The sequence below is a fragment of the Clinocottus analis genome, unplaced genomic scaffold (assembly GCF_023055335.1).
Source record: "Clinocottus analis isolate CAN_PGR_092001 unplaced genomic scaffold, fCliAna1.0.p SCAF_1, whole genome shotgun sequence".
Classification (NCBI taxonomy): Eukaryota; Metazoa; Chordata; class Actinopteri; order Perciformes; family Cottidae; genus Clinocottus; species Clinocottus analis.
The window spans coordinates 1,323,911-1,349,635 of record NW_027175820.1 but is presented as its reverse complement, the minus strand read 5'-3'; the positions used below and the strand labels follow the sequence as shown (position 1 = coordinate 1,349,635).

At 44.4% G+C, this 25,725-nt stretch overlaps 1 protein-coding gene across 2 annotated transcripts; it reads right to left on the bottom strand.

The window, feature by feature from the left end:
- Positions 1-589: 589 nt before the first annotated feature.
- LOC137785105 (plakophilin-3-like) lies at positions 590-25,725 on the bottom strand. Of its 2 annotated transcripts, XR_011077458.1 has the most exons (14): positions 25,403-25,725; positions 18,936-19,024; positions 16,077-16,702; positions 15,356-15,479; positions 14,937-15,141; positions 14,653-14,812; positions 13,626-13,734; positions 12,580-12,744; positions 10,782-10,961; positions 10,525-10,678; positions 9,492-9,687; positions 9,084-9,171; positions 2,250-3,285; positions 590-2,196 (listed from the first exon to the last, which is right to left on the bottom strand). XR_011077458.1 is itself a non-coding variant. In XM_068576150.1 (13 exons), the coding sequence occupies exons 1-13, from the start codon at positions 25,605-25,607 to the stop codon at positions 3,244-3,246; spliced, it is 2,343 nt and encodes a 780-aa protein (XP_068432251.1). In that variant the 5' UTR covers positions 25,608-25,725; the 3' UTR covers positions 590-3,243. The 2 variants fall into 2 exon arrangements, 1 of the variants encoding a protein (XP_068432251.1); XM_068576150.1 differs by having other exon boundaries at positions 590-3,285.

The window sequence follows — 25,725 nt, the reverse complement described above, 5'->3', positions numbered from 1 at the left end:
CTAACTTCAACTAAATAAATACAACATTAACAATGGATATTTAAACTTGGAGACAACCATGTGAAACATCCTTGACTGTCCACAAGAGGGCAGTAAAGATTCGTATTCTGATTGTATTCTGGAATATGTCCCAATTTCTACCTGTAGACTGTCAAGTTTAAAATGAAGGCAAAAATGCCTTTACAGTATTTTAAAATAAAAAACACCTCTATAACTAGCATTCATGCCAATATTCAAGGGGATTTGAGTCTTGTGAAATAAATTTAAAATGTTTAAACCTAAGTCGAACGTATGATGCACCCATTGAGGTAATATTCACTTCAGGGCTACATGTTGGTCCCTCAGTCGGAGGCTGAGTGGGCGGGAGCAGGTTGGGGAGTTTTTGCTGGTATGTGTGACGGGTCAGGAATGCTGAGGCCGAGGGTTTCTGAGGTCGGGCTGCAGAGCATGTGACTGAAGCAGATGAAACTTTGAAGCTTCGCGAGTGGGGGTGGAGGGAGGAGCAAACTTCACCTTTTGTCGTTGTTTTGGGCTATTTGTACATAGCTACAGCACCGTGAATTAAAAAAAACAACACATAATCAGAAAATGTCATCTCAGGTATTTATTCAAATCACACATAACACTATTGATCAAGGCCTTTGTTCATGTTGAGGGGGATGAGCACTGTAGCGAAATACAGATCAAAAACTATTTACATATCTTTCAGTCAAGACCTTATTGGTTGTTGTTTTTTTGTCAAAAAATGTACGCAGCTCCTTCATTCATACAAGCCCCCAATTGTTTTTATTCAGAGATATACAAATATCCTTTTCTGATGTCACTTCCTGGACACTTCTCAATAAGCCCAAAACTATTTATTGTTGTATTTGTTCTATTTGATTTTAAAAGAATATTTCCTTCACATACATCTATTTATTTCCTTTTTTTCCAATAGAAATTATATGATTGATTGTTAATTCTTATAACTCCACACTGTCGAAGGATGGGGAGACTGTCATGTGATTCCATTGTGAGTGACAGATGACATCAGTTTCGACGAAGTAGTGATGCTGGGGCAGCATATACGGCTCTGGTAGCGACCTGTCAATCACAGCAATCTGCCCTAAAACATACTTTGCTTTATTGAACATCATGCTGTCATGAATAAGACTTGAAACTAGAGATTGAGACATAAACTCATGTTTGCAATACTTACTGAGGGATTAAATCAAGAGAGAAGTCTAGTCATTTTCTATAGACTTCTATACAATCTGACGTAGTTTTTGCAACTGGAGGAGTCGCCCCCTGCTGGTTAGTAGAGGTAATAGAGCCTGAGGGGTTGAAGCCCCTCTCTCCAGCTTTTCCCAGGACACATCCAGGCCTTCCCTTACCAGTCAAGCCGGCCCCTCACCGTCCTCCATCTGCTGGATAAGTGCTGCTGCTGGTCTGCAGTTTCCTCCAGCAGATCCAGAGGTTAAAGCGCTCTCCCCCACACGTCCTTCCAGAGAAATCCCCTCGTTGACTCCCACTGGCCTCTCTTCTCCTTTTAATCTAACATTGTTTGACTAGATGGATTATATGTGAAAGAGAAGGAGTTTCTGATTTAATTCTTAAATAGTATACTATTTTCTTTGATCCTATTCCGCTGCACAAACCGTATATTTTTCTAGGTCATGATTTTACTTATTGGGAGCCTCGAGATACTGTCCTGTGTTTTGGTTAATTTGTGTTTTGATTTCACGTTTAGTGCGTTGGTGGTATTTCTGCACTGCTCTTCTGTGGTCAAATGTTGAACAAGCAGTTGTTTGGCCAATAATTTGTATGTCTGCTGAGGTGTAGTTGACGTTCCTTACTCAAACTGTCACGGTGGGCCCTCGTGCTGTGTCTCCAGTTCTTTTATCAAAGATAATCAAATGCATAAGGTCCTGTGCATACGAGCATTCCCAGGAAAGATTTTTTTTTTAAAAAAGCAGGTAACAAAATGCAAAACATCAAATGAACAAGATGTGAATAGCTGATATCTAAAGTTGAAGGTTCTCCCTACAATATTCAGAGCATGAATATAGCAGCAAATAGTTATTTGGGATGTAAAAATGATAGTGGAGTAATGTCTAGCTGAGCAGAGAATGAAGTCACTCTAAAAGTCAACTCCTCTGTGTTCTTATCTGAGTTTCTTTGTGCTTTGTTGTACCTAGCTACCTTGCTAGCTTGTACCTAACTAGCTAGCTACAGCTAGCTAGTTAGGTACAAGCTAGCTAGCTAGGTACAACCGATAACGGTGTCCCGAATGAGGGAAGTTTAAGGAAGCCCCAGCTGGTAGCTGTCAGCACTGTTGCTGTCGTTTGCACTGTTAGCCCAGTTAGCTGTGAGCCGCCAGCTTAGCTGTGGCCATTTTAAGAGCTGTGTGGAGGCAATAGATATGCTGAAATGTTTTAGTTTAGCACCATTTAATGAAACCTGGAGCTGCTTCCTGTTTTATTTTGAATTAAAAGGGATACACCCCAACTTTAACATCTGAAAGAAAAACACATCTGAGCTTGTTTGTTTAAAAATGACTCACAAACAGCAACGTTAGCTTCTCCGTGAAGCTGTTTAGGTAAACATTGAGCTACGTGCCGAGGTCATTATGCAGACACGCTCACAGTGACAATGCTAACACGCTGATATTTAGTCTTGGGATTAGTCTTAGCCTAGCGAGTCAGTACGCTAAAATTCGCTAAATAGCACTAAAGTAGCAGCTGAGGGAGATGGGAACTATTTTTTTTGCTATCCCTTGAGCCAGTATAGAGAAAGATACCATCCCTAGTATTTGCTAGCCTTATCTAACCATGATTTCAAATATGACTAGGCACTATTGTTTGGTCTCTCACTCTAATATGCAGATCATTTATGCATATCAGCAACATTCATTCAAAGGGATTGGAATCAGTATCAGTGTCAAAAAAACTTATCAGTCAAACCCTAATATACACAACGAGTAGAACTTTTTGGGGTGAAGTCCACTGTCTGTGTGGACACCATGTTCATGTCATTACAGGCTATCTGCTGCAAGCTACGCCAAGATAAACACACCAAGAGCATCAACCTTTTATGTCCATCGTTCGATTGGCTCTGGTCCATTTTCTTTTCTCTCTTCCCGTAGGTCCATCACAGTGAAGTCGGCTCTGCCCCTCAAGCCCGACTGTCGTTCTTCGTCTTTTCCTCATGGCAACCGTGACGCCGAGGCCAAATCTCTGAATGAATCGCATAATGTGCTGCGGCCTAGACGGTGACATCTGTGAAGTCTCGTCTGGCAAATCCTTTCTGAAAAACATGAAGACACAATACAAACAAGATAAGATAAGATAGCTAGCTTTCTGACATTTCTAACATTTATTGTAGTGTACTTTTCACCTGCATGTTTGAGTCTTTGATCACCTTCAGCTTGTTCAAAACTCTGCTGTCACGTTGCTTTGATTTAAACTTCATTACACAATGCCTTGAAATGTTACCACAAACTAAACATAACTCAAGTGTAAAAAGCCCTGCAACACCGCACCATGTATGTGATTCTTGTTTAATGACCTTGTTTTCTGACACAACACACCCATATCTTTGTATATATTCTTGTCTGCCACCCAGTGCGTTTTCATATTACAGTGTCTTTTGTTTTTCTGTTTAATCCACCGTTTTTTATTGGCTTGGTTTGCTGTTTTTTGTTGACTGGAGTAATTTAGGATGCAAGAAAAAGCCAAGTAATCGGTCCTTACCTATCAAGTGTGATGTTATATATTCGAGAGATGACTTGAAATGAACTGGAAAGGGGTTAAGTGTGGGAAGGCATTCGCCTTCTGGGGACCATGGAGAGCCACAAAAAGCAGCTGATTTCATGGTGTACTGTTTGTACAGTGACTCGTGAAGACGGCCCAGAGTGCACAGCTATCTATCAAAATGTTATAACTTTCCCATAGCAAACAAAACTGTTAGATAAACACGGCTTTTGGTTTTGCTGTGTCAGGTTCAGTGTGTGTGGAGGAGGGAGGTCATGCAGGGAGAACACAGGGAAAAGGGGCTGCCAAGTCCACATAACTAAACTCTCTTTTTATTCAACCCAGAAGGCACAAAAGAGACAAAAAGCAAAACATCTCGGGCCAGATCCTCAGCATTCTTGCTGCGAGCGGTCACTCAAACTAAACCTCTACTAAACCCAGACCAGTCAGTTGATGTTTTGGAGATAAAGCAGGGATCCTCACAAGAATGTTGAGAGAAGAAGCGGCATCACTATGTTAGGAAAAAAAGTCTTTAAAATGATGTAAGTGTAGTTATCGCCATTTAGAAAACACAAACCCTTAATATTTAAGGTAACAGAGGAATAAAGTGTTATCTAATTCAATCAGTGGGACATTCCTCAGCAGATTGGTAAAAGTCCTTCCATAAAAGGAGCTGCTTCTCTTGTTCGTGCCAAAGCTGCTCTAATCCATTCACCGTGAGTCTTCATCAACTTCCTGAACTGTTGAAAAAAAAAAACAGCTTGTGCTTAGTTGTAACATATTGTCTGCTTTTTATGTTCTTTCCCAATTTAAATAACTGCAGGCATTGGTTTTCCTTCTTCATTAACCGACCAGCTGATGCATAAACTCGGTTCCTTTTCCAGCATAGATGATGGAAAAGCAACAATAAAGTGCAACCTGGAAGCAACTTAAAAGCTGCTATAATTTATAGTTTCATATTGACACTGGAATAACTTACACTGGTCAACACTTTCTCACTTTCACTGTGACGCTCGGTGGAGTTTCGTAGCATCCGCTTGGACGTTGTTTCAACTTTTGCTTGTCAAATGCTGCTCGTTACATCCATACACCGTCTTTCAAAATGAACGGTTAAGTGTAGGCAAAAAAACATCTCGGATGCTCGGTTAGGTGTATGCCATTTAAATTAATTGAGTTTTGTCAACTTTGCAATGTTACGTAACCTTACGCAACTTAACTCAATTTGCAATTATAACGCAAACTAAGTCAATAAAATGACTTTTGCTTTCACACGGGACAGGAACAGCGGTCTCCTGGGTGCTTGTTGTTTTTTGACTCATCCATCCCAAACTCCTTCCTTCACATACTTAATGTGTACCGCTGGAATATGTTGTACGTAGAATTATAAATCAAGCATGAACATGTATTGGTCTTTAGAGGATTGTTAAACTAACAAGACAACATCTTCACTTCCACAAGTTCCCTGACTCCACTAAAGTCTGTTTGACAGGTTTTGTATCATCATTTCACTCGATATTCACTGGACATATTTCACTAGATACGTTCGAATCTGCTGCTGGTGCACTATGATCATCAAATACTTCTCAGAATCCTGCTGTATTTCAGCCAGAAATGATGAATTAAATCATTTAAAACGGGTTGTTTGGAGTAAAAAAGATGCATCACCAGACACTACTGATTTCCTAACGTCTGGAACGGCCACGCCGACGCAGAGAAGAACTTTAGTAACTCTCAATCTAATTACCGTCAGCTGCAGAGAAAATATTTACATTTGCAGAGCCAAGTATCACCAGATAAGACCCGTCTAGAGGCTGAAAACAGGCTTTCAGGACAGAGCATACGAGGACCAATGGGAAGAGAGGAGTGGAGCTCAAATGAGATACAAAACAGATGTGTGCAGACGTAGACGAGAAAAGCATCTGGTGAAGACAAACGTTGAGAGCACAATGTCAGCCAACACCCACGCGTTCTGCTCTCCATTTTAACTTCACTCTTATGGATGAATTCACTCAAACAGCAGAGTAAAAATAACACATTAACATCATGTTTGGTTCTTCTTACATGCAGTTCATTGTAGTCCAACTGCAAACACAACTCAGTAAATCTGGGGGGATTAGGATTGTCTGTAACAGCGATCATCCAGATATATATCTATACTCTGCATATTGCAATGCATATTGTATATTAATTTGCAATTGGATACACTTAAATATGTGTTTTTGAATGCAGATTAATTAATTAATTCCACTAGACTCCTGCTAAGTGTGTTTGCAGGAGTTTATTTTTTGGGGTTTAAACAATCTCTCATGAATAATTCCTCAGTTCATCAAATTGATATTTTTTAATCAAAGTTACCAGCTCAGGAAACATCTGTAAGTTAATTAAGTTTGAGGCTGTAACTCACCAGCAGATCTCCCTTGATAGTGCTGTTGCCCTTTAGCTGTCTAGTTTGCTTTTTTTCTTTGAACGGTAAACAATATTCGACACAAGCACACTGTCCTTTCTGATTTTGTGGGACTAAAAAGATTATAAAATGTGCCAATTGTGTGAATAAAGTTCTGTGTAGATGAGTCTTCCAACATATTTGCACGTTTGTTGTTATTGTTTTGGTATTACAAGTTGAGTATATATGCAGGAGAGATCTGAGAAAACCTTTTTTTCTATCTTGCACACAGAAAAGTCTCAATGACAATCTTTAAAACAGGAAATAGGTGTTGTGGACAAACAAGGAAAGAAGACGCCGGTGGTGTGGAGATACTTTGTCTACTTAAAGTTCTGTTTAACCACAAAGTCCACGAGACAGTTTGAGGGCTTTGAAAGCATCTTCAAGTCTGATATGAAAAATAGACTAAATAGTTCAAAACAATTGTTTCTTTTGAAGGCCGACCGTTACACTGTTTTTACTGGATTCAGGATGACAAAGTCTTCTACTGATCGACTCAGAAGGTCTTTTGTTCCAACAGCAGTTTGTCTTTTTATTAATGAACCAATTGAGTTGTGTTGTTTGTTCTTTATAATGCGTTTCTTGTCTGCTGTACACTGTGAACTTCTAATCTAATCTACTGCTGAACTAAACCAAAAACATCTGCCGACAACAACTGACGATGTCATCATCAGCTGAAGCGTCAGAACCTTTAAAACACATGCAGGTGTTCAAATACTAGCAAATAGACCCCAAACAGGGTTTGAGCTACACAAAGAGAGGTTGGGGATACAAACAACGTTTCTAGATGTTGTGAACACGAGGCAAACGTCGGCATGGCCATCTACTCCTGAGGGGAAATGGAAAGGTCTTGAGGAAAATGTTTCAAAGTTGTGATATTCAGCTGGCCATGCGTCATCAGGTCCCTGAACAAAGACAACATGAACATACATGCAGGAAGAGAGCGACAGCAGGAACAGCTGGTTGGTCATGTGCTTTAAAGGTTACAAACTTACCCATAAAAGGTGTTTCCATATCCCGTGTAGTGCATCGAAGCGCCTCAAACGAGCGCAAACTCAATTTTGCACAATTGAGAAAGATGAATTTTGTCATTTCCGTACGAGTTTTATGTGGTATTTTCAAAATGAGCGTTAAACTACGTGAAATGGAACCACGGCAAGCATCAACGGAGACGACGTGACCATTGTTAGCAACCGCAGAACGAGCAAATGACTCTTTTGTCACAGTTCATCTTTTTTTCGATCAATCGCCAACTCTGGTTTGGTCGAAATGAACCCTTTTAACTCTGAATTAAATGTGAAAATAAGCTTCCCCGTCTCTCTTTCTCTGCAAAGTGGGCAGCGGCCGAGTAAAAGTCAAATGTAAAATGACAAACATCGCCCCAGAAAACGCTTAAAAACCTAACCGGCGATGTCGTCGGCTTTTGCTCATCATCTGATCGCCCGACCTCACCACCCACGCACGAATAGGACCCGAGCCATGATGAGTGAATGTCCTGAAAGCCTCCATTACAACACCGGGGGTAAACGACTTTAATGAAGACTGTTGTGATCTGGTGTCTGAGCCTTAACCGATGTTTACCCCGAGCCGCTGGATGAGGCCGTCGGGTCACAGCGCAGTGACGCTGCAGAGCTCACTGAAAGCGATTAGTGGCTCAGGACCGAAGCCAAAGGCCTTTCAGTTACTGCAACATGTCCTTTCTTATGATGGATGTACTTAAGAATGAGGTCCTTCTCTCAAATCACGGTCAAAGACAAGACCACAGTGAAATCACGGGTGCGACTAACCAGAAGCCCTGAGAGAGAAATAACAAGCCTCGCTGCTGCCACCCAGCAGGAGCTCTGCAGCTGTTTGCACTTTAAACAAACAACTGTATTCAGGAGCGTCCAAGTGAACTCTGTGTGTGCTCAGCTGTCAGCAAGAGATGAAACACTTACTTTCAGCAACGACAAAGGAGCCTTACAGTTTATAACATCGAGTAAAATGTGTCAACCTTTAAATCTGTCGGATGTGAGAAACCATTATGTCCACTTCAGTTTTCAGCTTGTCAAGGCTTTGAGGTCCAACGAGGACATGAGAGTTATAACCAAATGTTCGCCGGCTTTTAGTTTATTTTGTATATGTTCAAAGTTTCAAAAACCTGATGAACCCGTATTCACCAGCTGCTCATGAACGAGCAGCAGACAGAGTTACAACTGGGTGAGCACAGTTAGCGCATTTAAACTTTTATAAAACCACACAAGAAAATCCTCCTGCCTCCATTTTAAGTCCCAGCATGCCCCATTCAGACAATCTATTGGCATATAATAAATAATTTTTCCATTTTGAACCCAACAACACAGTTTTTGGACTGAAACTCCTTCCTAACAGACCAATACTTTGTTGTATTGTGATTTTTGTTGCAGAATCTGATTCTTTAGGTCCTAATCTTTTCAAAAAGGTGTCTTATTGATGCTCCAGGAGGCATTTTTGGAGAATCTGGCTGCTCATATCATGTTGGATGTTCATAGTTACCATCAAAATATCTTTTAAAAGTGATTTTTTTTTGCAGATATACATTTTTTTCCCCCAAGACTTTGCTGAACAAATACATACAATAAACACAAGTATTGGAATTCATTTTGGGTTCCTACGACGACTCAAACAGGGAAAAGGAGGTCTGGAGACAACACTGGTTCCACAGTTTTCACTGGGTTAAAGCAGCTAAAGAGACCGATGCTCCCATAAGAGTTGGTGTAGACCAAAAGTAATTTTATTGAGTAAACAAATAATCAAAAAACTTTGTGTTCTGTCTTTTGTTCTGTACCAAGATTTCAAGATGTTACTGCAGAGCCATGTGCATGCAATGACTCAACATTTTGTGGTGTTTGTGTACGGTGTATCGTGACACCGGCAGCTGTGGGTCTCACCAGTTTGTAGTCTTTGTGCAGTTTGCTGTACTGGAACATGTTGCAGAGGACCGTCGAGGCCGCTCTGGCAGCTTTTAGACTCCCGGAGCTAAATCAAGACACAGTGGCCGACGATTAGAAACAAGCAGGAAATACCAGAGCGGAGGCAGGGGGAGGCATGAACACTTGAATGACCGACAAATTAGCAAAAGGTCATGTTCTTGTGCGGCCAACGACCACAAGGGAGAGCAGTGACAACTCCATCGAGAGGAAAGTCATCGACAGCACACAGAGGTCACAACGCACAAGTACAAATGTTCAGTTTTCGTAGATTTAACATCCATGGTGAGTTATTTTACTCAACTTGTTTTCCGCGTTCTCACTGGTCAGCGCTGATATTTGAGGGTTTGCAGTCGGAGTCGGTCTTACCTGTTATCGTGGCTCGTCTTGATGCCGATGAGTTTCGGCAGGCCGTTGAAGTAGGAGACGTCGCGGGCTGCCAAGGAACTGCAGGTGACCAGGTGATTGAGGGCTCCGCAGATGTTGACCACCACCTCGCAGGACGGCGTCTTCTGAAGGCCGTCGCTGGGCAGCTTGGACACCAGAACGTTCACCATGATCTTAGCTGTGAGGACGAAGATTGAGGGTTTGGTTCGGTCATACAGAACTCTTTCAACAGCCTCTTTCCTTGTGTAACATTGAACGCTTAGGAAAACTCATGAGGCCGTTATGTTTGTATCCCACGAGGGAGATGATCATTTCAACACCTAGCAAACACACACACACACAGTACCGTGTTGCTTCCACGTTATACGCAGCAGGAGTTCTTACTCGTGTTAGCTAATTGATGGGTCCAACCATTGGGCCTAAATTGACCAAGTTGTCCGTCTTAAATTTGCTCTCTGCCGAGTCTAAATTAACTCCCATCCAGTCCTAAGTTGCTGAGCATTCAAGTGTAAGTTCCCTCCTTCTTTGGTCCAAGTTCACTCTGAGTCAGGTCAAAGTTAACTCCCTGCAGGGCCATAGCAACTTTTACATTTTTAATGTATTTATCAGTAATAGCAAATAGCTTATTAGTTTAAATAGATCAATAGTCACACCATAAACTTGTGATCTGACTCCATAGAACTAAAGTGTAAAGATGAACCACACACACAGACAGCGTTTCCAGCCCAAAGAGGACTGAAACACCTCCAGTAATCGTTGGTTGTGTCTTAAGGCTGATTTATTCTCGGGTTTTACGCAGAGACGCAAGCATGCAAGACACGCATGGCCGACCTTGCGTGGTCAAACTGGCCATTTTGCGTGCTTGCGTGCGTGATATCGGCTCTAAACGGTCGTTGCGCCACCTACTGTTCTGGCATATTGAAAACGCACGAGAACTATAAACCAAAACGAGTCCGTCAATCCGACTGTGTGGCCAGCCGCAGTTGGAGTTGCAGGAGTATAATTCGCCCTTTACCCATGTCGTCTTTACTGGCGGAGTGTCTGGCCAGATTTCTCAGCAGGCCGGTCAGCGGCCTCAGCTCCATGTCGCTGTCAGTGTCCAGCAGATCCAGCAGGACGGGCAGCATCTTCTCCTTCTCCACCACCACTCCACTCAGCACCGACGCCCACTGGCAGAGAGGGGCGAGGATCACACGAGTCTGTACTGAGTTCTGTTGATCGTTTGCTTTGCTTAAGGAAGAAAATCTGACAATTTTAGGAGTTGCACCCTACCCTGGCGTCTCCTGCAGTGATATTCTGCAAGGCTCCTATGGCCGCCTCGCGGCTGTTGCCGTTGCTGTCGCTGTTCTGCAGGACGAGCTTGTACAGCGCCACCACGTTAGGATGCCACAGCCACTCAGCCCCCCGAGGCTGTCGAGACACCTCGGACAGTATGGACATATTCTGGTTACGCTGTCGGGGAGGAGATAAAAGAGGAAGAAAATGTCTATTAGTGTACAGTTACATACAGTACATTCTGTTGTAGCTACACACAGTTTATTTTGAGACGCCTACATATCAAAAGACTGCACTGCATAGAGCTCATACCGATGCTACCACCGATGGTAGCACCGATGCTAAGGGCCGATGCTAACGCTACATGCCCACGCAGAAAAACGTCATATAATAAGAGCGCTGTCCTGGTATTTCTGTGTAAAACTAGCTACTCCGGGTGTATTATGTGTGCGAGGGCACCACAGCTTTACCCTGTTTGGCTGCAAAGTTTACATACGTGGACAAAAGAGATTTAATTAACACATTTCACACCGAACGCTTCAATTACATGAGCACACAAACAGACAAGCGTACTGTTTTTGTCTCTCTCTCTTGGGACACCACCCTGCAAACTCTTTAAACGCAGAGTACCGCGCTTAGCTTAGCAGGCCTGCACAGTGCCAGTTAGCGTTGCTAGGCTATGATAGCACAATTACTGCTACAGGGGGGGGCTCCGCACACAGTTAATTTGGCCATTGGGGTTTTTCAAGGTCTTCCGTCTCGAACCAAAGGCAGGTCACAGCAGTTTAGTCAGGAGTTCAGTCAGAGATCTGTCTCCGTCTCCGGGCCCTTCTGAAGCATCACATAAATCCTCCTCCTCGATGTCGCTTGGCTAATAAACTCCTCCAAGCAACATGGAAAAGCATGTCGTACAGTCAGAAGGGTTCTCTGCCGACTCCAAAGGCGACTATGAGAACAATTATGTGACGATGGGCCTCTCCGCACAAAGCTGCTCGCCGGAGAAAGGAGTCATTTGATCTGCCGATCGTGTGTCATATTGGAACCTGATCCTCCCTGAGGTACCGACGCCAGGTCTAGAGTTTCCACCTCGCTCATTATCTGACTATTACTGAGATACCTGAGAGAGCCTGACTTGCTGGATGCCAACGGCTTGATCTAAAAGCAGAATATCTTCAAAATCACTTGCATGAAAATGACTCAAGCGCATTACAAAAAAAAATATTCTAAATGTCCGATAAGGACGGTGCATCAGATAAAGGGCGCTTGAGGTAAGAGGCATGTGCATGAGCAGTGTGGTTTGTTTCAGGCAACAGCATGTGCACATGACAGGAAGTTAAATGACCTGCATATGCACAACAATGAATCCTCAACCATGAGGATGTTGTTAAGCGTGCAGGATGTTGTCTGGAAGAGTCCAAAAAAGAAAGATATCATAAAAAATAAATCAGAAAAAAAGCATAGAACAGCTGTAAGGATGTTTTCAATATTAGTATTATTGGTAAAAACATAAATCAGTGACTGAATATAACCATACAGATGATTTCTAATCAAATTAACTTACTTATGCTCAAGTTAATTGACTATAAAAATACTTCATTTGACCTTTGATGCAGTGTTGATACAGCAGTAATAGTTTTCATTTTTCCCACTAAGGGAAACGGAACATTGACATATTATCACTTTCTAAAGTCACACAGAACATCAACAGCAAAGGTTGTGTATTATCAACACGTCTTGCAGACACAGAGCTTCGTCTGCGTTGAAATTGTGCGTCCGACGTGTGATCATTTTTTACCTCTGTGTCTTTCTTGTTATACAGAGTGAAGCAGCCGATGGCCTCGCCCTTCCTGGAGGCAGAGGCTCTCGTCGGGCCCTCCAGACGGAGTCGGACCGAGGGAGGAAGCTCCGAGTACAGCTGGTAGGACAGATTCCTCATCACACACAAAGAATTCTCCAAACCCTGAACACGAAGACGGACAGAGAGGAGAGAACGGAAAGTAAACAACCAACTGACCCAAGTGTCAAACTGTAACGTAGCATGATGAGTACATTTCAAAGGGTTCAGTGGTTTATGAGCGGGCTTGCACAACCCTAGTCCAGAGAAAACAGACCGGACTACCGACCCGGGAGCGAAGTGATTAAATTTTTTAATTTTTAGACACTTATTGAGTCCAGTACATGAGACATTTTCAAGGCTCATTTAAGAAAAAGCAAAACAAAATCATTTTTTCAGGTTCCTGTTACACGTTGTGCACAACAGTTTCAAAAAAGGTGAAGTAAAATGGGGTTTGAGGGACTCTCCACTGCAACGTTTTTGTTTTCTGTTGTTGACGTGTCTTTAAACATATAATCAGTAAAGATGTTCAACATAGTAGATTTAGCAACAAATCCATGTGGAGCATAAGGATCAAAGGGAACAACATCAGTTGAAGCCTACTTTATATTCAGAATATTTTTGCAGTCTGGGAGAAGTCATGCAAAGCCTGACTGTGGAGTCGCAGTCAGAATCACCTTCATTGGCAAAGCACATGTGCACATACAAGGGATTTCCTCTGTGCTGCAGAGCTCCATTGTTGTCAGAAAACTAATAAAATCCTTCAGTGAGCCACAATGTTTCACTGAGTACAGAACGGCACCGGAGTCATTCGTTGACAATAAGAAAAGTTTAGAAAAGCACATGCCTTTTTCTTCCACGTAAATACGTTATTAAAAAGTCCTGCGATGCCGCGAAGTCTTTCATTTGGTGTAATATTTGCTTTTTGGTCTTTTAAACTCCAGCGACTGATGTCCTGAAGCCCATGGTGGCTTCCCAATCAGCCGTGGTTATTGACGGTGTATCACCTTGTCGTCTGCCCTGTCCTCTTGTTGAATGTAGGACACCAGGGCGTCCACCAGGCCTCGCATGTCTCTCATCTTCTGCCTCGTCCTCTCGTTCACTGAGCTCAAGTTCCTACGCACACAAACACACAGAAAGAGACAGGAAGTGTCAGGACGCAGTGAAGCCGTCTTACTGGGATTCATCTGGGAGTCATTTTCTCTCGACGTTGTGAATCCCTCCCAAGACCCTTCAGTAGCACCTTCACCTCTTTGAAAAAACAAGGTACCTTTGGGACCGTACTGCACTTGCATGTAACTCTTTCTCCGTCCAGAAAGTCAGAGACTGCATTTACTACACAGCACAAAGCCATCCTCCATTCAAATGCACTTTCAAGGGGCGGCGCTTTAATGAATAAAGGGCCGGTTCAATAAATCATGCTGGCGGTTTGTTTCCAACAGAAGCGATCAAGTGCTGCTCCTATTCTCAACTCTGATTTGTGCCTCGGCCTCCAGCCAGCGACTCCATGGCAACAGCAGACGAGGTTCATGGATGCTGTTTTGTTTGGTGCCATTCAGGAGACCACATTGAGGGGGAGCAAAGAGGAGGACCATTGGAACATTGTTTTTTTGGAGTATTGCTGTTACTCTTTAAACTTTTCATCCAGCTCAATCGTCACGTCAAGATTCTGATTTCTCAAGACTTTGATTGATGACAAATGACTTCAAAACATGACACCCATCAGCCCCCGAAGGGCCGGACTGCTCCATCAGGAAGTTCGCCCTTTCGTCATGGAGTTTTTTTTGTTTTTGTTTTCTTTCTGATGTCAGTAGTTCCTGTATCGTCCTGGCAGATACATTTAGAGGGGTGGGATACCAGCGGCCCCTCCCAGTTTGGACTGACTCTAGTTTTTGTTGAAATCAATTTGACGTTTTCTTGCTAAACGTGACAAAATTGGCCAATTTGACAAATTTAAACTTTTGCTACGGTGACACACGGCGTTGAATCAGAGACGTCGGGCTCTGCGTTGAGCCAGCGCTGCCGAGGCGTCACCTGAGGCAGCCGCTGGTGTTGTAGAAGATGTCTCTCTCGGATGGACTCAGCGGGACGCTGCTGCACAGAGGAATCAGTACTTTCTCCGTCAGCTCTGACAAAGCTTCTTTGGACAGCTTCTCCTTCAGGTTGTCTCTGGAGGACAGATTCCACAGGACGCCTGCAGCCAAAAACAAACCAGATGTCACTCAGTTTGTCTGGATCGTGTTTCAAACCAACGCACGGACGTGAGATCGTATCGGCGTTGGCGTCGGAGCCGGTCCGAGGTCAAAGACCAGAACTACCTGTGATGGTCTTCCGGAGCTCCTCGTCCGGTTGGCCGAGGATGCCGACGAGGCGCGTCACGCCGCCGGCGTCGATGAGCGCCACCTTGTTGTCGGCGTTCTCGTAGATGAGGTTCCGCGTGGCGCCCGTGGCAAAACGCTGCACTTCCTGGTTGTCGCTGGAGAAAAGATGAACGAGAGCGGGAACGCCGTGCAGGACACGGACCTGAGGGGGAGAGAGAGAGAGAGAGAGAGAGAGAGAGAGAGAGAGAGAGAGAGAGAGAGAGAGAGAGAGAGAGAGAGAGAGAGAGAACACACACACAATATACTGTCAATACAACCGTGCAGACAAAAGAAAAAAGAAAACCGACAGTTGAACACATGAATACATTTCAGCATGTGACCATGTGACCATGTGACCCGACGTGCAAGCGCGTTACCTGGTGTTTGGCTTCGTTGCTATGGTAACACTTGTGCTGTATGTAAGCAGCTCCCAGAACTTGCAAAGCAGCGTCCGACTCAGAGAGATATCTGACCGCTGTAGCCATGTCCAGACTCTGCATACTGCACACAGACACGCACACACACACACACACACACACACACACGCACACACACAAACACACACACACACACACACACACACACACACACACACGTAATAAGTTGTAGTTAGTTCAGATAAACATGAACAATGTTTTCATATATATATATATGTATGCAACAGCATACATATATATAGTGGCAACGGCATACATATATTTGACGGGCCTACAATTGTATGAAGGACAGAAAATGACTTAAGTATAAATAAATAAATGCATGAATAAATACAGGAATAAATGAACACTTAAATAAATAAATACAGGAATGAATAAATGTATAAATAAATACATATGAATATGAATATAAGTTATACATAAACAGGACATCATTAAATAAATCTATTTATACATTTCTGTATTTCTCATTTATTCATGTCCACATGTGCTTCTTCATTTATTTATTCCTGTATTTATTTATACATTTATTTATACATTTATTTAAGCATTTATTGATTTATACTTAAGTCATTTTTTGTCCTTCATACGGTTGAAGCCGACCCGTGCCAGAGGCGGCCCAGATGTTCACCCGGGGAAATGAATGAATACTGTGCCTCACTCTTCCAGCGGGTCGTTGCTGTGTATCGACGCTCCGTCCAAGATGTCCACGCCTCTCCCGACGCTCCTCAGGCTGCGGAGCGAGGCGGCCCGGTGGAGCGAGGCCTGGCACTGCCCCGTCCCCGCGCCGTGGCCGGCCCTGGACACGTGCTGCTGCCACTGCGCCCCCCAGCCGTCGCCCGCCATGGGGACCCCCCTGCCGGTGCACCCCCAGCCCTCCTGAGCGAAGGCAGAGCTCTGCGGCTGCTGCTGCTGGTGGTTGTAGTGCTGCTGTCGGTTGGTGATGCGGCTGATGGTGCGGTGGGAGGGGCCCTTGTAGGTGTACTGACACGGCAGCTCCTCCTGCCAGTAGCCTCGGTCCTGGGCCAGTGTCCCGCTGAGACTGCGCCGAAGGGTGCCGAGGGGAGGCGGCGTGATCAAGAAGTCCGGAGGAGGCAACGCGGCGGCGGGAAGGGCCTCCTGGTCTGCTTGGCACAGCGACTTGGAGCGTCGGTTTCTGCTGTGGGACTGCTGGGAGGACAGGAAGCTGCTCTGGACCACGCTGGTTGCTTTACGGCCCACCTTGGAATTGGTTTCCACAGAAGAGCGAGAGGAGAAACCAGAGGAGCGAAGGGGTACTGTGGGCATCTGCAAGGTGGGTGGTGTGGGAGGAAATAAAAGGGTTAGCAGCAGGGAAAGACACCCGAAAGGGCAAATTGATATACAGAGAAGCATTCACGCTACAGAAAAGAAGACAAATGTAATACTCGTATATTCTTTTCTTAAAGGTGCTCAACATGGGATTAGAAGCATAGACATTGCCTCCACATGGTTCTCAACATGGAGAAAAAAGCCTTCTGTGGACAGGTGTTGGAAATTAGCGTTCGCTACATACACTCAACACAGTGCATCTGGTTTTCTTTTGTGCATTGGTATGTGCTAGGAATTTGAATGCCATTGTGAGGTCCACATCAAATAAATAAAGTCAAGGGTTGAACCGGCAGCGAGCAGCTAACGGTGCTAACTACGCCTGCAGTGCTGACAGAGCTAACAGTGCTAACGTGGCGCGTAACAGGCGGGTGGGAGCGCCATCCTCATCTGCACCACTCTGCTATATCCTTACACATAGTAGACACACAGTGTTCTGCTTTATTAGCGCCTTTAATAGTTTTTGATAAGAAAACCGTGTTTGAGGAGAGCGAAACAGCACAAAGGTGTCGCAGGAGGTTCCCCGAATAAAGAGCTCTTCCTTTTCTCCTCCATCAAAGCATTGCTACCGTACGCTGCAGGAAGCGCGCTGCTGCCTCTGCATTGTGAGGGCGGCGTCCTGTTATTTTTTTCTTCTGTCTTTACATTGTTCTGGATTCGGCCGGCCGGGTCAGACAATTACAACGGAGAGGAAACATTATTCATACACATTACTGGCGCATTGCCTTCCAGTGTGTGTGTGTGTGTGTGTGTGTGTGTGTGTGTGTGTGTGTGTGTGTGTGTGTGTGGTGTGTGTGTGACATGAACAATACCTTACTCTTTTAGAGAAAAGGCGATGTGTTAGATCACGATCGTTAAAGTACTATTACAACTTAGGTCATATTTTTATAGATTTGTCTTGGCTCACACTAAAATTTGGACAAGAAAAGGGGCAAGAAACATGTCAGGAGGTGAATACACTTGGACTCATTGCACAGGAAACCTGCACTCACAGTTTAGTACATTTCAACTAGTCTGTAAACTGTTGCATTATGTTTACAAAAGATGACTCAGTTGATAGTTTTACAATTGTCTCTTCTTCTTCTTCTTCTTCTTCTTCTTCTTCTTACTCATTTTTGCGGCCCTGATTGTGTCTGATAGTCTGCCCGCTCGTGTCCTATCAGACTTAGCAGCGTAGCGGCGCTCCCATATCTCGGCCAAGGTCACAGCTCTAACTGAGGACTCTGAGATCATGTCAGGATGGTCTGACTCACCAGGATGCAGACTGTTGGCATGTTGTTGGTTGAGCTGTTAGCGTTTTGCAAAGGCACCGTCGACAAAGACTATAGAAGCAAAGAGACGAATCGCTGATGCTTTTTGCGCTAAATGGCGCTGCAGTCGGGTTGCGGCCATTTTGGACTGACCGCGCCAATAAATCTGTCTGTATTTATGCAGCGATGTCTGTAGAGCTTTTCTTTTTTTGGGCTAACCACCTTCCCAGGACGAATATTTATATTAATAAAATTAATATTTATATTCTGGTTCTGCCGTCTTCCTTCCATGTCCATGTCTCACTTTAAAAGTTAAGTAAATAGGTAAATACATAATTACATTTATAGTTGTACGTTTTATTGGCGTACTTATAATATGTTAATCACTTTCTGTGCCTAGCGGCCGAGGCTTAGCTCTCATGCTTCACTTATTATCAATGTCTTGATAAGACGGTGCCCAAGACAATTGTGATTGCTTTATAAAAACACCTCAGAGCATTTTATTCTTCCTTACTGTGGAATTATGATGGCATCAGCCAGACCCTTTGGAGACAGGTCTGGTTATCTCGCCGAGCGTTCAGCACTTGACATTTTCCTTGTTAATTAGGCTGAGGGCATTGGATGGACTGTTTTCTAAAACCTCAGCAATTACCTTGGTGATCACAATCTCCCCAACCAGATTGTTTTTATTTCTGTCTGAGGGACTAAACCTTATGAATACCTAAACCAACGTGCACTTCTTGTACTGATATCAAAGAGCCATCCTTACAGGACACTGTAAGTGCAAAGTTAAAAGTTATTGTGTTTCCTGTCCTTGACCTACTGTATTTTGCACTGATCGGTACTGGGTGGCTCTTTACATATGTTCTTGCATGTATTATCACAGTGTAATGCAGTACTTAATAAGCACAGGCGGTACTCACAGCCATGACGCGGCTGGGTGTGTGTATCATGGATCTGGAACTGAAACCAAGGGTGTGGGAAAAGCTCTTGGCCTCAGGAAAGTTGTAGTCTAGAAAAAGAAAAGAAAGATCATCATGCCATTGTGTGAAAACAGATTAAATATACATCTCCAGAATGACGCCTTGTCTTATCCTGAGCTGCATGGATGGATAAGACCTGGAGAATATGAGACGCCCACTTTTCTTTTCGGGTTTTGAACCGATTCAGTTTTGGTCAAAACGCTCAAAACGGTTCAAATCATGTCTCTCTATTGTATCAAGACTATCTCTGAGAGGAAGAGCTGCTGGGATTTGTCTACAAGACCTAACAAAACAAAGAAGGGTCGTTCGTTATCGTCACTCAACAGGAATCGTCATGTCCGCCACGTTTAAGTCTTTGTATATACCAGCGTGTAGGTAGAACTACTGTAAAACTAATTAAATGTGCACAGATATTAAGGCACTGTAACCACATGTGTGAACACTCTCAGACTCATTATTCTGTAAAACAATGTATAGGACAGAGCTGCTATGAGTTGAGCGGCGAGAGGGCGGGGCAGCCTGAAGTAAACGCTCGGAAAAGTAAAAACAACACACACCATCCAGTCCAGCAGGACGGAAAGGAAAGGAGGGAGGGAGGAGATGCTGCTGGGAAGGGTGCTGGCCCTGCATGCCTGAACGTAAGCATCATCAGGTCAGGGGTGAGGGAGGCTCAGATACGACCACCACAGTAAAGAGAACATACACTGTTTATGTAAGCCGGATGTCTCATTACACAGCAACTGAACCACAGATAAGGCAGATTTATTTTTGCACAAAATAAGCCAATTTATTAGATTCAATGCATCAATGTTTAATGGAACATGCCTCCATTTTACGAATGTTATCCTCAAGCCCTGCCAAGAGCTACAGGCCCCCCTTTTTTTTAGATAGCTAGTAGTGATGCATAGGTTTGGGAAAACTAAGAAAATACCACGAGGCGACAAAGCACCGCTCCGATTAAGTTATAAACATTGTGTGCAATAGTCCTTCTCTTCTGAAGTTGTTCATTTACGGGACAGGTGGTTAATGGATATACATTGTGATTTGGCGAAGGGCTGGCAATATAATCTAGCAACACGCGTGGACATGTTGGGACATGCATGATGACGGCGGACAGATCGAGTGTCTTTACGTAGAGATAGCCTCACTTCCTCACGCGCCCCGCTGGCTCGCTCGCGGCCGCCGCTCCGCGCCGCTCTCATGTGGCGGTCACAGCCGGTAACGGCGTCTCGATCCAACGGCGTATCGCCCACCCTCCGGTTGGCCCTCAGGTAAACACCGCTAGCTCCGGCACAGGCGCTGCCATGTTGAGAGCCGTTGAGAGGCAATCCTTATCCCATTTCTGCGAAGAGTCCCTTTGACTTTTGAAGGTTTTTGAAAGTGTATTCAAAGTGTTAGATGTGAATTTAAAAAAGGGGCGCAGTAGATCCATTGCGTGTGAGACTGCCCACTTTGTTAGACTTTAGCATGAGGTTACAGAAATAGAATAAGGTTATATCTAAACCTTTCCCGCTGGCTAAGCTAATCAGTTACTCATCAGTACCAGTAGCTGGAACAACCAAGAGTCATCGACCAAACTCTAAACTCTGTAGTTAGGAATCAGTGCCCCTCCCCTTCCCGAATGAGCGGGCTGTGTCTAACGATACCTGTCACTTCTTAAATATGACATTAACAACCACTTCACCCTGTGATTGGCCAGCCCTGCGGAGGAGAGGAAAGCCAGTGTACTCCTCAACTCTTCCTCTCCACCGTTGACACAACTATTTCTAACCCAGTTCAATACGCTTCACTTATTCTGAGAGACAAACAATAAGTCAACCAGGTAGAAGGCTTAGTCAGCTAATATGCGCTTACATATTGACTGTGTGAACAAAGACCACTCTTGCATGCCATGAGGAATCCAGAATATGGGAGTGCTGCTATCTGAGGTATGTTTTTAATCAACTCCTCACTCCAAAGTCTTATGTCGCTGATTAAGCCCAGATGGCTTCTGTGAAACGAGAAGCCTCTGTCGGTGATTTATGTGTGTATTGCGTATGGAATGTGTGCAGCTCCTCTCCCTCGACATTATTGGGCGATAGCACCAAGCCGAGCACTTTCTCAACCATGTGTTCTCTCCATCTGCCCTTCGTCTCCAACTCATCTTCGGCTGCAGCTCCGGTCCTCTAACCCCGTGGTATCCGACACTTGTCTCAACTCCATACACAAAAAAAAAAACGTTTCCTCTCGTGTAACTTGAGAGTATACACACAACCCCACTTCAACAATTCAAAACTTGGAAAAACTTGCTTTCACATCATGCACAGCTGGATTTATCAGATCATCCTACTATGGTAAACTACGCCGCTACTCTATTTCCATCAATGGCTCATTGGGCGTTTCCATTTTAAAAAACTAATGCAGGTGTAGTCGACTTTTGCCACTGAACGCCTCTCAACATGTCAACGCCTGAGCATGCGGCTTGAAGCTAACGCTGCTAACAGTGCAGTCCAAACTACGGCCAAGGTGCTAACAGAGCGCTGTTCTCAGCTGTAACCGCAGAACACAAACACACAGATGGAGGCTGACTTCATTCTCTGTTCACGACATCACTCCACTAAACCTTTCCAAAGCAAAAACATGTTTTCCTGCTATATTAATGCTCTGGATGTCGGATCATACCAAACCAAAACACTGGAGACAGGGTTGTGTCTAGAAGGGATTCTTTCTCATTTCATAGGCTGGAACTGTTGGACCTTGGCCTTGGTGGTTAGGATGGTTACAGTATGTCCGTTGCTTGATATCGCACTCGACTGCGAATTCAGAATATGGATGTTTTCACAGCCTCTCGCACTTGGTAGGTTTGTATTACATCCGGTCGTGAAATCGAATCTCCTGAGAAGAGTTACACAATCTTTTGGACGTGGTGAAAAAAGACAGAGCTCTGAGATTCTGATGGTATATCCAACAATTTTTTAATTTAGGTCTCAGAATAATAATAAAAGGCCAGAGGCGCTTTCACTGTGGGGGAAATCTTCTTTCTTCAGCCGTCAAATGTTCTCAAAGTATATCCAATTTTCTCTGATGTTTCAGCCCATAAAGCGTGAGCTGTATGAGACAATGACGGCGCGCCTGACCCCGGTGCACAGCGGTCAAAAATAGCCTGCGATAACAGGCTGTGAAGAAGAGATTGGAAAGGAATGTTCCACACACAAGGTGGTCAATGAGCTCAGGAGGGTGTTGAACCAGACATCAGCTCACTTTTTTTTCTACATTATAATTTAAAGTCGAGTCCATTCACACTCACCACGAGCAGCGTCTCTTGTGACTGCGTTCACTTCCTTCTTAGTTCGCATTATTTTTTGCTCAGCTCACACGTCTGTTTCCTTTGCTTGCTTTTTTTTTTGGAGCTGGACAGCTTCTACTTTAGGTTGAATTTATCCAACTTTGTTCCTTTCAGTTGCATCCAACTTCAAATGTCACACAAAAAACTAATCCCACACTGAGGTCACAACAGGTAATGTGATGATTTTCTGACTACATGAAAATAAGATCCATTTCTTCATGAACTCAAATATGCAGACCTGACTTTAAACACCACGCCTATTTCCTGTAGAACAAAGTTGAAAGCCTGACTAACATTTCCATGTTCCTTAATTTTGGTGTCAGGAAATCTAAATTGTGTATGTTTATTATTTCAATTTTAAAAACAGGATAGCTTTGGGGTTTTTTGAGGCATATTTGAGGAAACAGCATTTCAGTCCCGGAGGTCTGACGTTTCCCCTCCAGGCGCATTAATATCTGTAAAGTGTGTTAATAATGGCATTGTTTACAAGAGCACAATGTTCTTTTTAGATCCATCATCTTCATTTTGCTCTTAAAGTGCACCACATTAATGCATTTAGTGTTTTATGTTTGAAGCAAAAACTTTTTTTGTGGCATTTCAGTTTGACTTTTAAAAGTTGTGTGTGTGTGTGTGTGTGTGTGCGTGTGTGTGTGTGTGTGTGTGTGTGGAGGCAACGCATCATTTGTGGGGAAACTCCACATGAAAGGAAAACAAATGTGGTTTTAGTTGCACAGACTAACTTAGAAATGATAATAATTCTGGATTTCAGCATGATATAAATTGTGCTTTGCTCTTATTGATGGCTTGGAGATATGGCGGTTAGTCATCCTACTGATGAAAGGCCGCCTCACACAAGCCTCCATGCGGCTTCAAACAACACCATGACTCCTGTGTCGGGTCAAACTGAGGCGTGGCCGTCTTATCAGACAGGAGAGGGAGTAGCGGTGGACTTCTCCTTCATCTCCCTCACTTTTCATTTAAAGAGAAGACTTTACAGGACTCGGCCCGCGATGAGATAGATGAGGATCGTCTGAATTTCCCAGCCTGGCTGAGAGAGTCAGAGATCGAGAGGCGGATGAAGCAGTGAACCCGTTCGACGTGTGTGGGAGGTCATAACTACGAGACGTCCGGACCGGACCTGTGATGTCAGGACTAAAGTTTCCATGGAGAGGGGGAAAAAAAGAGGAAATGAGCAGGAAATAACACACTCCTGTTGAGGTTCTCATTGTGCACAAAACACCAACCTGTGTGGAAGGCGAACAATACTCTGAGCATGAGCGGCTACTCCGCCCTCATCTACACACACTTTGTGACATGTCATACATTCATAAATGTGTCATCGCCGATCAAAATAATCAGCAAAATGTTCTTTTTAAAGTCCCATTACGTCGATCCTCTGGAGACTTTCAGGACGAACTGGACCTGCAATAATCACCGGCGTGTTTAGCTTTAACGCGGGGATGCTAACAGGGTGCATCGTGCAACCAATCGCAGTCCTGAGCCAAAGTCTCTATTTAGTTCAAAATTCAACACCATCACGAGAAGCTGCGCGCCCGTGTGAATAATAATGTCGCTGTGTGTTCGCTCCAGACAGTTTGGTACATGACATTAGATTCTCGGTATGAGGAAAACAAAAAAGAAAAAATAGCTGTTGACTCAATTCGGGCTAATGGGTTCGACGATACATTTCCCATCATGCAACTGCACGGCATGCCTCATTTGACCCTCCTTCCCTCCTATGAGATGCCAGCTTCTGTCACGCTTTCTTTCACCGACGCAGATCTTCTGTCAAACACCCTGTTGACCTCTCATGACATCGCTAGCTCGGGGAAGCTAGCGGGCGCGCTCGAGTCTTTCGGTAGAGAGTTGCTGACTTGTTGACTTTTTCTTCCTCTCTTCGGTATCGACCGGGTGCCAACCCTTCAGCATCTTTTTAGAGTACGAATCATTTAATGGTTATATTTACGCCCTGACATCCTTCCGCCTCCGGAGCAACAACCCAGAAGCTCCCTCCCGCCGCCGCCTCTGTGTTCAAACGGTGTACAGTTACTTTATAGGAAAACGATACGGTTAACCCTCAGAGCGCCGCGCTCAGATAAAAGAAAAATGACATGTATTATACACTGACCCAAAACAGATCCCTGCCGACTTACACAGAAAGGTCACATTAAACTGCTCGAGATCAATGTTTGATCAGCCGCTTGCTGAGCGAATGCCGAGCTTACACGCCGACCCTCTGAGAAAAAGATGTTCAGTCATGTTGCGTGAACAGCGGGCGGGTAAGGGTAAGTATGCATGTAAAAAAAGTATGATAAATAACATTTAAAAAGAAAGAGAACATGGTGAAGTAATGCTATAAATCACACAAAGCTGTAAACCCATCATCGAACACATGAACACTTTGGTCCCTACACAACATACACACAATTATCATGTTCAACCGGAGCAACAGAGAGTAGGATCAGGTTAGGGCGAGCAAGAAAATGCCCGATGGGGACATTTGCAGGAGCTTTGTGGTAAATGTTGGGTCATAAAAGTGTCACATTGCCAACAACCCTTCACCGAAAACCCACAATTCAATCCATATGGTGATGTTGTGTGTCATTATGGAGGTTAGGAGTGTGTCCGGCCCCTAAAGCAGCAGCAGGGCGGCTGGTTTCAGAACAAAAAGCTGTGATCAAACCCTCTGCTCACTACCAGCCCCGGCACCGCTTATGAAGCCAAGACATCAGATGTTTTCTCTTGGAGAAGTGGTGGAGACTAAAAACCGAGCAAAAACTCCTGTTCTTGGCTGAAGTCACTGTTGTGTTTACCAAAGTGGTCAAATAAGTGTATTCCCTCACTACATATAGTGGGCACACAGCCAAAATATTGGTGTATCCGTGGAAGTAGAGAGATATTCATCTCTCTGCCTTCTAATTCCTTATCCCTGCTGTCTGACCCGCTCCATGTTATTGCGTAACATGTATGTAATACTCTGGCAGCAGCAGCGCTTCAACCTGCAGTTTATTAACTGGAAAACAACTTCCATCTCCAGAGAAGCCAACTTTTCCTTCTTTCTTTCTTTCATGCGGCGGCTCACCTGTCGGTCCGAGCAGCGGGTCGTCCAGCCTCGGCATGGAGGAGCTCCTCTTCTCCGCCAGCCGCATGCGGACCTGCTCCCGGACCCTGCGGGCTTTGGCCACCGGGTCCGGGGACGGGCCGTCCCAGGGAACCACGTAGGCGGTGCAGGAGGTTTTGGGCTGCAGAGCGGACAGAAAACATCCCTCCGCCACCGCCACACTCATCCTGACAGTGGAGAGAAACAAGCGCGCAACCTCACGGGGTGAAGGAGGAAAAGTGGAGGTGAAGGGGACCCGATAGTCCTGCAGCGGAGCGGAGGGATGGAGGTGGAGGAGGTGGAGG

What these genes read in the sequence shown, in the direction of transcription:
- LOC137785105 (XM_068576150.1), bottom strand. Translation starts at nt 25,607, where the DNA reads ATGAGTGTGGCGGTGGCGGAGGGATGTTTTCTGTCCGCTCTGCAGCCC. An exon ending in TCACTGCAGGAGACGCCAGG is followed by an intron (nt 10,679 to 10,781) that starts GTAGGGTGCAAC and finishes CCTCTCTGCCAG; the next exon opens with TGGGCGTCGGTGCTGAGTGG. An exon ending in TGCACAAAGACTACAAACTG is followed by an intron (nt 3,286 to 9,083) that starts GTGAGACCCACA and finishes CATGTTTTTCAG; the next exon opens with AAAGGATTTGCCAGACGAGA.